Source organism: Hemibagrus wyckioides, linkage group LG01, assembly GCF_019097595.1.
Source record: "Hemibagrus wyckioides isolate EC202008001 linkage group LG01, SWU_Hwy_1.0, whole genome shotgun sequence".
NCBI classification, from domain to species: domain Eukaryota; kingdom Metazoa; phylum Chordata; class Actinopteri; order Siluriformes; family Bagridae; genus Hemibagrus; species Hemibagrus wyckioides.
The window spans coordinates 664,585-676,586 of NC_080710.1; the positions used below are offsets into that span (position 1 = coordinate 664,585).

Consider the following 12,002-nt stretch of genomic DNA (forward strand, 5'->3'; position numbering starts at 1 on the left):
GGGTCTGTGTGTGTGTTTGTGGGTGTGTGTATATGTACATGGGTCTGTGTGTTTGTGGGTGTGTGTATATGTACATGTGTCTGTGTGTGTGTTTGTGGGTGTGTGTATATGTACATGTGTCTGTGTGTGTGTTTGTGGGTGTGTGTATATGTACATGGGTCTGTGTGTGTGTTTGTGGGTGTGTGTATATGTACATGGGTCTGTGTGTGTGTTTGTGGGTGTGTGTATATGTACATGGGTCTGTGTGTTTGTGGGTGTGTGTATATGTACATGGGTCTGTGTTTGTGGGTGTGTGTATATGTACATGTGTCTGTGTGTGTGTTTGTGGGTGTGTGTATATGTACATGTGTCTGTGTGTGTGTTTGTGGGTGTGTGTATATGTACATGGGTCTGTGTGTGTGTTTGTGGGTGTGTGTATATGTACATGGGTCTGTGTGTTTGTGGGTGTGTGTATATGTACATGGGTCTGTGTTTGTGGGTGTGTGTATATGTACATGGGTCTGTGTGTGTGTTTGTGGGTGTGTGTATATGTACATGTGTCTGTGTGTGTGTTTGTGGGTGTGTGTATATGTACATGGGTCTGTGTGTGTGTTTGTGGGTGTGTGTATATGTACATGGGTCTGTGTGTGTGTTTGTGGGTGTGTGTATATGTACATGGGTCTGTGTTTGTGGGTGTGTGTATATGTACATGTGTCTGTGTGTGTGTTTGTGGGTGTGTGTATATGTACATGGGTCTGTGTGTGTGTTTGTGGGTGTGTGTATATGTACATGGGTCTGTGTTTCGGGGTGTGTGTATATGTACATGGGTCTGTGTGTTTCGGGGTGTGTGTATATGTACACGTGTCTGTGTGTGTGTGCGTGTTTGGGGGGGCATTTGGGGCATTATTTGTTCTTAAATTCATTTAAACTTAAAAATTTAGTGTTGAGTTGAGTGGAGGTGTATCATGAGTTGCTCATCTAAATGGTAACGTTTATAGCCATTTGAAACAGCTGACCTCACAGTGTTTTTACCAGAGACTTCTCTCACATTTAAAGACCATTACAGGCTGCAGACTCCTGCAGACTCCTTACAGACATTACAGGCTGCAGACTCCTTACAGACATTACAGGCTGCAGACTCCTTACAGACATTACAGGCTGCAGACTCCTTACGGGCATTACCGGCGCCTGCAGACTCCTTACGGGCATTACAGGCGCCTGCAGACTCCTGCAAGACGCCTTACGGGCATTACAAGCTGCTTACAGGCTGATAAAAATGACAGATACCTCCTGGCTGTAGGCACATTAACGTAGACACAGGTGCTGCCGGTAAACGTCTACACACCTAACACTGAACACAGGGCCTGATGAGTATCCTCTAGTGTTTTTCATGAAATTTATTGATCACTGCTTCTGATGTTTAATGAATCCTTGGAAAATGGTTTGCTTCCGACTACTCTGACCCAAGACACTGACCCAAGCTTCAAATGCTCTTCTTTTGAAGAGTGATAAAGATCCCATTTTATGTGCTTCCTATATGCTGATGTAAAAGTTCTCGCACCTAAAGAGGGTGTTACCCAGTATTATTTCAGAGGAACCAAACAGTTTAATCAAGGGAATTAATTTATTTTTTATAAAATTAATTTATTTTTTAATACTCGTACTCTTAAATATTATTCACTCAGCACAGTATGAGATTGTGATCTGAATGGACGCAGAGAAAGCTTTTGATAGGGTAGAGTGGGAGTATTTATTTGCTGTATTAAGAAAATTTTACTTTATAGTTTATAGACAAGGCCACCCTTCATCTCCATTTGCCTTGGCCATTGAACCACTGGTCATTTTGTCGTGATCCTCTACTTTATTTAAGGGTGTCATTCACAATCATCATTGTATGCAGACGATTTATTGCTCTATGTATCTGACCCTGTATCTGGTATGCCCGGTATCTTGTCCACTCTTGATACATTCAGCTCCTTCTCTGGATATAAATGACATTTTCAGAAGAGTGAATGTTATCCAATCAACACAACTGCTTGAACATCTGCACATGGCCTTCAAAATCACTACCTCCGGATATAAGGTGCATGGTATTAACATGACTCGTAGATTTTCAGATCTATTTTCTGTAAAGGTCACCACACTCATGACCAAAGAAGTCTGATCTTCAGAGATGGAATAGTCTGGAAGAGTGCTTCATCTCTGATCAGGAAGATAAATGCTGTTAAAATGAATGTTCTGCCTCAATTTATCTTTTTATTTCTAACAATCCCGGTGTTCCTACCTGAACAGTTCTTTGACTCATTAGATAAAATGATTCATTCTCTGGTTTGGTCTGGAGGATCTCCCAGGGTGCGTAAATCATTACTTCAGAGATGCAAGTCCAGTGGTGGTCTGGCATGACCAGAGTTTCAGTTTTATTACTGGACATCACACATCCATAAGACATGGTGCTGGGTGGAATCACCTCATTTAGCATGGTGTAAGTAAGAAGCTCAGTCATTTTCTTCCTCATCTTCTGTATCTGCTCTTACATATTCTTCTCTTCCCATCATGTATGTTAAAAATGCTGTTGTATTTAACACTTTAAAAATCTGGTATCAGTTTAGGAAACATTTGAAGTTTGTAACTGCTTCTCCTTTAGTTCCACTATCTTACAGTCTTTTTCCTCTTTCATGTCTGGACTCATTTTTGTTCAGTGTAGCATAGTGAAGGTCTACACTGTTTTCTTGGCTTATACTCAGAGTGAGTTTTTTAACAGTTTTGCTAATTTATCGTCACTGTATGGACTACATGCTAACCACCTTTCTAGATTTTTTCAATTTAGGCATTTTGTGCAAAAATGTTTTCCTTTCCCTCGTCTCCTCCTCTTCAACAGTGGGAAAGTTTGCTTACTTTTAAATCACAACAGAAAGCTGCTGTTTCTGAGATCTGTAAACATATTCTGGATTTTTGTGATCAAACTTCCTCCAAAACAAAGGCTGCCTGGGAGGAGGGACTGGGACTTCAGCTTGGGGACAAGTGGTGGGATAGTGGTGTGAGTGGTTTATGTAATGTTTTGGCTCACACTTGCTCAGTTTAAGGTCATTTACAGGGTGCATTTTTCTAAACATAGTCTCAAATTTACCCAGACGTTGAGGACAAACATGACAGATGTTCTAACTCACAATGTCACCTGAGTCACGTTTTTTTTTTCTGTCCACGACTATACAATTGCTGGTCAGGTTATTTAAGTGCAGTGTCCACTATACTGGGAGTACATTTGTGACCCTGACCACTGATTACTCTATTTCTGGACTTCCAGATGAGGAATAACTCATTTAAACTCTATGCAAAAAGAAGTTATTAGTTTCACATCACTGTCGTCCAGACGTCTCCTTCCCCTACGGTGGACGTCCTCTGTCCCACCTTCTCACTCACAGTGGCTAAAAGATACAGGGTTATTCCTTAAGCTTAAAATAAATATACAATCAGAGGAAACACTGGCAGGATTTTTAATAAATGGCAACCGTTTCTTTCACATTTCACAGGCCTTCAGGTTCTGCTGGACTAGGTTTTTTTTGTGGTAAAACTTAAGAGTGTGTGTTATATTTGTCACCTGTAATGGGCCAGGAGCCAGGGTGGGGTGGGAGGGTTTTTTTGTTTGTTCTCTTTATTTCTTTTCTTTATTGTTGGAATATTACTATTAATATTATGCTACCAAAAAAAAAAATCACACCCTACTTACTACATAGTGCACTAATGCAGAATACTCAGCACTCACATATAAAATCAGTCCACGGTGAGCCATCAACAGTGTTTATGCAGCCTATGTAGTGAACAGAAATTAAGAGGGTGTGGTTTAGGATGCTTCCTATAGTCACTTTATAGTGAATAGATACATGGTTTGGGACACAGAGGACTGACCTGTCAACAGTGGGTGTGGTTTGGAGAAAGAGAGAGACAGACTCACAGGAAATGGCTCAGCTCCTTCCTGAATGACGAAGCCTTCGATAAGGTGAGTGAGGACCTGCGGTTTGACCACAGCCTGAGGGAGAGGAGCTCGAGGGTGAGGAAGGGACAGTGACAGGGTTGGTGGAGTGGAGAACGCTATGTCAGGAGCTGCAGAGAAAGACAGAGAGAGAGGCAATAATATTTCTCATGGTGTAGAGGTGTTTTGTAACTCCGAGGTTTTTGACTTATTTTTCAGTTTTTTCCCCAACTGTCCTGACTCACCAGTGTCCAATGAGGGAGCAGGAGAGAGTGGAGGGGCGGAGTCTGGGACTGGTGGACAGTTCTGGGCAGCGGTTTGTGAGGTCATCTCCCCTGCAACATCTGATTCTGATTTTCTCTTCAAGGAGCTGATGGCAGGCTTCCCCTGGATCAGGTTGAAGAAGAGACTGACAGCGTGATCATTTAGCACAATAAAAGTTAGATAAGTTCATCCAAATAACAATTCAACATTAGTATTATTAAAATTATTAATTAAAGATTTATTTATCCAGTTCTAAAATGTTCTATAACTCTAACTATGGCATCGCTGCCTGACCAACACTGACCTGTGAGGTTCCATTTTGTTCGAACACAGTCTCTCCAGCAGGTGGCGCTACGGTGCCGCTGTGATCTTCATCTGTAGGTTGAATCTCAGCAGAAGAGCTGATCTGACTGGGTTCTGTGTTCTGATTGGTCACTTTGAGGCCAGAGCCAGCACTGCCTGTCTCCATAGTGGTTACCATGGTGACTGCATTAGAGGTGGAGCTGTGGTTGGGGTTGTGAACGGAGCCGTCCTGCTGGGAGTAGCAGGTCCGGGTCTGTGGGACCGCTACAGCCTGGGAGGTTCCCAGTGCACCCTGCCTGGAACCGAGCAACTGGACCGGTACGTGGGGGGGGTGGGAAGTGGGAGGAGCCGGGAGGATAGGTGGAGGCTGACGAGGGGGCAGCTGTGAGGGAAGGCGACCGCTTTGGGCTGTTTTTGGTTGTATGGGGACGGGGCCTGCCATTTTGTCCCCTCCATTCTGCTGCTGCTGCTGAAGTGGCTGCACCACCAGTGTCTGGGCCGCCACATTGGGTTTGGGGAAACCCAGAGAGGATGTGGGGACGTTGGAGCTCGGGACCAGGATGTGGGTGACTGTGGCAGCAGGTGCAAGTCGAGATGGAGAGAGAAGGAGCTGGGAGAGAGGGAGAGAGGGAGAAGAGGAAGAAGAAGAGGAAGAGAGCGAGGAAGAGGTGGAGGAAGGAGGAGTGGGAAGTTTATTGCTGCTGATCTGCTGAGCTGACGATGAAAACTGCTGTTGCTGCGGCTGCTGAGACTGTGGGCCAAGAGAGAAGGAACCTGAGACACGAGAAAGAGAGAGAGAGCGAGAGAGATATTTTTAATAAACGATAAATTCAGAATAGAGACGTTTCCTGACACTCAGTGGGCTTCAGGTGGAGAGGATAAGCTCTGGCTGTGTCCCAATACACATGGTTTAAAGGGTAATTAGGAAGACAGAAGGGGCGGAGCCATGTGCCACAGAGGTCCATTTCAATGTGGGTTTAGGGCAAAGTGTTAGCTATGACACGGTCCTGTCCTACACACCTGCAGCTACTGTGTAGTTCACTACAGAGTGTACAGGGTGCAGAGCCTTTAAACTATAAATACATAAACATGGACTTACTCGGGTCCTTCCTGTCAGGATATTCAGTCTTAACGGCGGTCACACGGGGGGCAGAAGCACAGCGCAGGGCGAGATTCTGCACCTGGGGTACATGAGGTCGGAGTGCGGTAGTTAATTAATGAAAGATGTCGAAATGGACCATGCAGTTCACAAGGTCAGGGTGTGTTTGGGGGTGATGGGGGTCAATCCAGGGGGGGCGGGGGTAGGTAGAGGGAGCAGGAGGTCTTACCTGGTCACTATCGGACTGGTAACTGGAAGTTGTGGGCGGGACTTCCTGTTGCTGCTGCTGTTGTTGCTGAGGCTGCTGTTGCTGGGCAACCGTTGCCACAGCGGCTGTTGCCGTGCCGCCAGGCATGAAGATGAGCTGAGGAGCCCTTAGTGAGCGATTCACCTGAGAGAGAGAGATTATAAACACATTACTACACAGAAGCACTAAAACCTAATAAACTTTATTTACAGTTCAAGAATAACATGAATTCAATTTTTCATAACTTACTCTCAGGTACATCTGTCCCTGACCTGCTGAGTTCCCACCCAGCAACACTGATTGGCTAAGAGCAGATGATGTCACAGATGTTGCAGGGCCCACTGGGCGGGGGTTGGTCATGGTCCCGCCCCCTGAAGTGCTGCTTAAATTACCCTGATTATGGAAATATTTGTTAATGTGACGGAAAAAAAAGACATAACACCTAAAAACACAACTTAAATCAGAACACAGACACAAACACCTGAACAGGTGCAGTTACAGGTGCTGTAATGTAACTGCAGTAAAACTAAGCAGCATGAGGAAACAATTAAAAGACTGGAGTATTCAGTGGAAGTGTATCAGTTACTCCACACTAACACGTGTTCAGTGGAGGTGTTTGAGTTTGTGGGCGTGTATCAGGTGGAGGTGTTTTGGAGTGAGTTTGTGGGCGTGTATCAGGTGGAGGTGTTTTGGAGTGAGTTTGTGGGCGTGTATCAGGTGGAGGTGTTTTGGAGTGAGGTTGTGGGCGTGTATCAGGTGGAGGTGTTTTGGAGTGAGTTTGTGGGCGTGTATCAGGTGGAGGTGTTTTGGAGTGAGTTTGTGGGCGTGTATCAGGTGGAGGTGTTTTGGAGTGAGTTTGTGGGCGTGTATCAGGTGGAGGTGTTTTGGAGTGAGTTTGTGGGCGTGTATCAGGTGGAGGTGTTTTGGAGTGAGTTTGTGGGCGTGTATCAGGTGGAGGTGTTTTGGAGTGAGTTTGTGGGCGTGTATCAGGTGGAGGTGTTTTGGAGTGAGTTTGTGGGCGTGTATCAGGTGGAGGTGTTTTGGAGTGAGGTTGTGGGCGTGTATCAGGTGGAGGTGTTTTGGAGTGAGTTTGTGGGCGTGTATCAGGTGGAGGTGTTTTGGAGTGAGTTTGTGGGCGTGTATCAGGTGGAGGTGTTTTGGAGTGAGGTTGTGGGCGTGTATCAGGTGGAGGTGTTTTGGAGTGAGTTTGTGGGCGTGTATCAGGTGGAGGTGTTTTGGAGTGAGGTTGTGGGCGTGTATCAGGTGGAGGTGTTTTGGAGTGAGGTTGTGGGCGTGTATCAGGTGGAGTTGTTTTGGAGTGAGGTTGTGGGCGTGTATCAGGTGGAGTTGTTTTGGAGTGAGGTTGTGGGCGTGTATCAGGTGGAGGTGTTTTGGAGTGAGTTTGTGGGCGTGTATCAGGTGGAGGTGTTTTGGAGTGAGTTTGTGGGCGTGTATCAGGTGGAGTTGTTTTGGAGTGAGGTTGTGGGCGTGTATCAGGTGGAGGTGTTTTGGAGTGAGTTTGTGGGCGTGTATCAGGTGGAGGTGTTTTGGAGTGAGTTTGTGGGCGTGTATCAGGTGGAGGTGTTTTGGAGTGAGTTTGTGGGCGTGTATCAGGTGGAGGTGTTTTGGAGTGAGTTTGTGGGCGTGTATCAGGTGGAGGTGTTTTGGAGTGAGTTTGTGGGCGTGTATCAGGTGGAGGTGTTTTGGAGTGAGTTTGTGGGCGTGTATCAGGTGGAGGGTGTTTTGGAGTGAGTTTGTGGGCGTGTATCAGGTGGAGGTGTTTTGGAGTGAGTTTGTGGGCGTGTATCAGGTGGAGGTGTTTTGGAGTGAGGTTGTGGGCGTGTATCAGGTGGAGGTGTTTTTGGAGTGAGTTTGTGGGCGTGTATCAGGTGGAGGTGTTTTGGAGTGAGTTTGTGGGCGTGTATCAGGTGGAGGTGTTTTTGGAGTGAGTTTGTGGGCGTGTATCAGGTGGAGGTGTTTTGGAGTGAGTTTGTGGGCGTGTATCAGGTGGAGGTGTTTTGGAGTGAGTTTGTGGGCGTGTATCAGGTGGAGTTGTTTTGGAGTGAGTTTGTGGGCGTGTATCAGGTGGAGGTGTTTTGGAGTGAGTTTGTGGGCGTGTATCAGGTGGAGGTGTTTTGGAGTGAGGTTGTGGGCGTGTTCAGCTGCGAGAGACGTACTGTACACTGTGCGGTGCTCACTGCAGACACGCTGGTGTTTGGAGAACTGGACTGTCGACTGGCAGCAAGAGTGGCCTAAATATAACACAATAACCCCAGATCAGTTATTCCTGTACAGAGTCCTACACTTCAGTGTACCTGAGAACACACCTGAGATTACAGCACATTATTCACAACACTCTATAACACACACAGCTACAGGTACATCAACTGACAATGAAGTTAACTGAGGTACAGGAGACTCATTTACATACAGGAAAAAAACTAAATCAATGAGGTAAAAGGGGTAAAAGAGGCAAAGGGGTAAAAGAGGTAAATGGGGTAAAGAGGGTAAAGGAGGTTAAAGTAGGTAAATGAGGTAAAAGGGGTAAATAAGATAAAGGGGGCAAAGGGGGTAAAAGAAGTAAAAGAGATAAAGGGGGTTAAAGGAGTAAAAAGGTGAAAGAGGAAAAAGAAGTAAAGGAGGTAAATAAGATAAAGGGAGCAAATGGGGTAAAAGAGGTAAAGGGGTAAACAAAGGTAAAGGAGGTAAAAGAAGTAAAGGGGGTAAAGGGAGTAAATGAGGTAAATGAAGTAAAAGAGGTAAAGGGGGTAAAAGAGGTAAGAGAAGGTCTGACCTGCTGCACGGCGGCGAGGTTGTGAAGCTGAGCACTGTTAATCTGCTGTTGAAGCATCAGCTGCTGGAAATACTGAGCTGCGTTCGGCTGTCGCTGTAGAGCCTGCAGAGCCTGTACACACACACACACACACACACACACACACACACACACACAGCTTGTGAAAGTGAGGAACATGTGATGATGAAAGGTGATGATCAGGAGAGCAGCTGTCCTTCGGGGAGCCTTTAATAAAGTACATCACTGTGTGTGTACCTGAGATAAGCCCCACCCACCTCACTCATGACATCACAGGCAGAAGAGCAGAGAAATATTCAGTGACATGTTTTTATAAATAAATATAAACGTCCATCTCTAAACATCAGCTGATATTTCACTCGCTGCGAGAGCACTGAAAAATGTACACACACACGGTGAAGGGAGCGTATCATACGGACACGCGACACACGTGTGTTAGCCACGTTATTTATCACACACACACACACACACAGGGGTTAGAGTGAGGCTATTAACACTGAGTTACTGCTGTAATAACACCTTGTATAACCTAATCATAAACACCTCTGAGACATGGCACTCACACATCTGCATCACATGTGCCGGGTGATGGAGAGAGAGTGTGTGTGTTTCACCTGTACAGCTTGTCTCTCATACAGAGACATCTGAGAGATCTGTGCAGGTCGAGTGTTTCCCCCGGAGCTTGTAGCACCGCTGCTGCTGCTGGACGAACCTGAGCTGCTCTGATCCTCTGACTGCTCCATGCTGGACCGTGATGGAGCTCCACTACACACACACAAATAAATCCAGCTGAATAAAAAAATAAATTTTACGTATTTTACACACACACACACGTGTGTGTGTGTGTGTGTGTGTAAAATACGTGTTGGGCGCGCGCTGGTTTATGTTGAACGTCATTCAGTGTATCCTCCGTCGGAACTGTGCACTTTATCTACTGCAGGTCTACTCTAGATATTCTGTTATATTCTTAATTTACTTCATTTTCATCATGTGATGTTATAATTAATATAAATGCACATCCCGTGTGTGTGTGTCTGCTGATATTCGGTAGTCATAAACAATCATAAATAAACTCTATAAATTAATAGAAATAAATCTCTACAGGACTGACAGTGTGATTATAAACTCTGTTAATGTCATGATATTCTTATTGTTATTATTATTGTCTATAACGTGTTTCTGCTGCAGTTAGATAGAGTGCGCTTGGTAAAAGTTAGCACCGCTAGCCTGCTCCGGCAGAAAGTTAGCATTAGCCTACTGCAGCTGAAAGTTAGCACGTCTAGCCTGCTCCGGCTAAAGTAAAGAGTATTAGCATACTAATTAGCATTAGCCTGCTCCAGTCGAAAGTTAGCAACGCTAGTCTGCTCCAGCCGAAAGCTAGCATTAAACTGCTACAGCTGAAAGGTAGCACAGTTAGCCCGCTCCAGCTGAAAGCTAGCATTAGCCTGCTGCAGCTAAAAGTTAGCATAGTTAGCCCGAGCAGAAAGTTAGCATTAGCTTACTCCAGCAAAAAGTTAGCATTAGACTGCTCTAGCTGAAAGTTAGCACAGTTAGCCTGCTCTAGCTGAAAGTTAGCATTGGCCTGCTCTAGCTGAAAGTTAGCACAGTTAGCCTGCTCCAGCTGAAAGTTAGCATTGGCCTGCTCTAGCTGAAAGTTAGCACAGTTAGCCTGCTCCAGCTGAAAGTTAGCATTGGCCTGCTCCAGCTGAAAGTTAGCATTGGCCTGCTCCAGCTGAAAGTTAGCATTGGCCTGCTCCAGCTGAAAGTTAGCATTGGCCTGCTCTAGCTGAAAGTTAGCACAGTTAGCCTGCTCCAGCTGAAAGTTAGCATTGGCCTACTCCAGGTGAAAGTTAGCATTAGCCTGCTCCAGCTGAAAGTTAGCACAGTTAGCCTGCTCCAGCTAGCTGGCTAACTGTGAAGAGCCGAGGAGTGTAAGGTTTGTACCTGACCGCGACGCGCTGTGTGTGCGGGACTCTCCTCCTCCCCTGTAGTGAAGGTGATGTCGGAGGCGGAGGCGGAGTCGGGAGGCGGAGACGGGAGGCGGGGCTTCTTCTCTTATTTAATCAACTTTGTTTTGTTTTATCAGACTTTCTTGAAAAAAAAAATCTCATAGAAAACCCGTAGCCCGAGACGCTAGAAGCCCCGCCCACTCTCACTGTTTACAATTCTACTTCCGGTGCCAAACACGACGTCACATTCGTGCGTGGCCTACTTCCAAAGTTTTATTTGTGCTTTATTTTTCCTAACACAACTTTATTTAAATAAACTTTATAAATGACAGAGCTGATCTTTACAGGAGTGTGTGTGTGTGTGTGTGTGTGTGTGTGTGTTCTCTGAGTAAAAACACACTGACATATTACCGTGGATATTACCGCAGCAGTTCCCCTCTCCGCCTGTAGGTGGAAACATGACGCTGAAATCAGTTCCACACTAATCTCTTAGACCACGCCCACTGACTCAAAAACGCGCTCACAGATCAGAGCAGTTCAGATGAAAGTTTATCTTTACCTCCAGATTGTTTTACTCTTTACTCATGTACTAAATATCCACACAACAACAACAACAATCAAATCCCGAGTTACACAAAGACAATTAAACTGAAATTAAATACAGTTCTATACAAAAGTATACAAAAAGTCATTATTATTACATTACACTATTATTTGATGAACTTAGAATAGAGTTACTGTGTAAATATATAAAACTGTCTGCAGCTAGTGAAGCAGGAGACCATCAGCTGACATAAAACCGATTATTGTTAAAAAATGTGTGTGTGTGTGTGTGTGTGTGTGTGAGATATCCTGAACTTCACCCAGACAGTTTAGAAATGAAGAAGGTTAGCTGTGAATAGCTGCTGTGTAGATGTACACCTGCTGGTGCAGTACACTGAGATACGTTACAACACATTCTGGATTTACTAAAACGGCAAAAGAGGAACAGGAGGCTGGCAGCACACATGCTAGCGAAAGAGCTGAGAAGACTGTGAGACTTGATGTTAGCCCTGAAGCAGAGCTATGACAGGGCTGAGTAAGATCTGTACAGAACACAGCTAATCTCCATCAGGCATTGTTTGTACACAGCTTTTTGAAATAAACATGAACAGATTCATTTTCAACACTTCTGTAATGTGTAACAGGAATTTTCCAAACCTAACCATGATCCCCGTCATCAAAGCCCCTACTGAAGCCCCAGTGTAATACCCACACTCACTCAGGCTCGTGTGGAGCTGAGAGAAACCTGAGAGAAAGCAGGTGAAAAACGAGTACAGAAAAGGTCCTGTGTGGGGAGGAGCTAATATTTGTTTTTTTAATAGAATTTGAAGTCAGTT

The 12,002-nt window shown here is 45.1% G+C and overlaps 1 protein-coding gene across 1 annotated transcript in view; it reads right to left on the reverse strand.

Annotated features, from left to right (window-relative positions):
• Positions 1 to 10,824, reverse strand: part of phc1 (polyhomeotic homolog 1) — a 22,137-nt gene extending 11,313 nt beyond the window's left edge. The window contains exons 1-10 of the mRNA XM_058392726.1: positions 10,619 to 10,824; positions 9,289 to 9,439; positions 8,657 to 8,767; positions 8,040 to 8,114; positions 6,112 to 6,255; positions 5,845 to 6,006; positions 5,616 to 5,697; positions 4,518 to 5,290; positions 4,195 to 4,336; positions 3,932 to 4,080 (exon numbers count right to left, since the gene is read on the reverse strand). Of these exons, the coding sequence (XP_058248709.1) occupies positions 3,932 to 4,080; positions 4,195 to 4,336; positions 4,518 to 5,290; positions 5,616 to 5,697; positions 5,845 to 6,006; positions 6,112 to 6,255; positions 8,040 to 8,114; positions 8,657 to 8,767; positions 9,289 to 9,417 (1,767 nt within the window). The 5' untranslated portion in view covers positions 9,418 to 9,439; positions 10,619 to 10,824. The remainder of the gene's footprint in view (positions 1 to 3,931; positions 4,081 to 4,194; positions 4,337 to 4,517; positions 5,291 to 5,615; positions 5,698 to 5,844; positions 6,007 to 6,111; positions 6,256 to 8,039; positions 8,115 to 8,656; positions 8,768 to 9,288; positions 9,440 to 10,618) is intronic.
• Between the last annotated feature and the right edge of the window lie 1,178 nt (positions 10,825 to 12,002).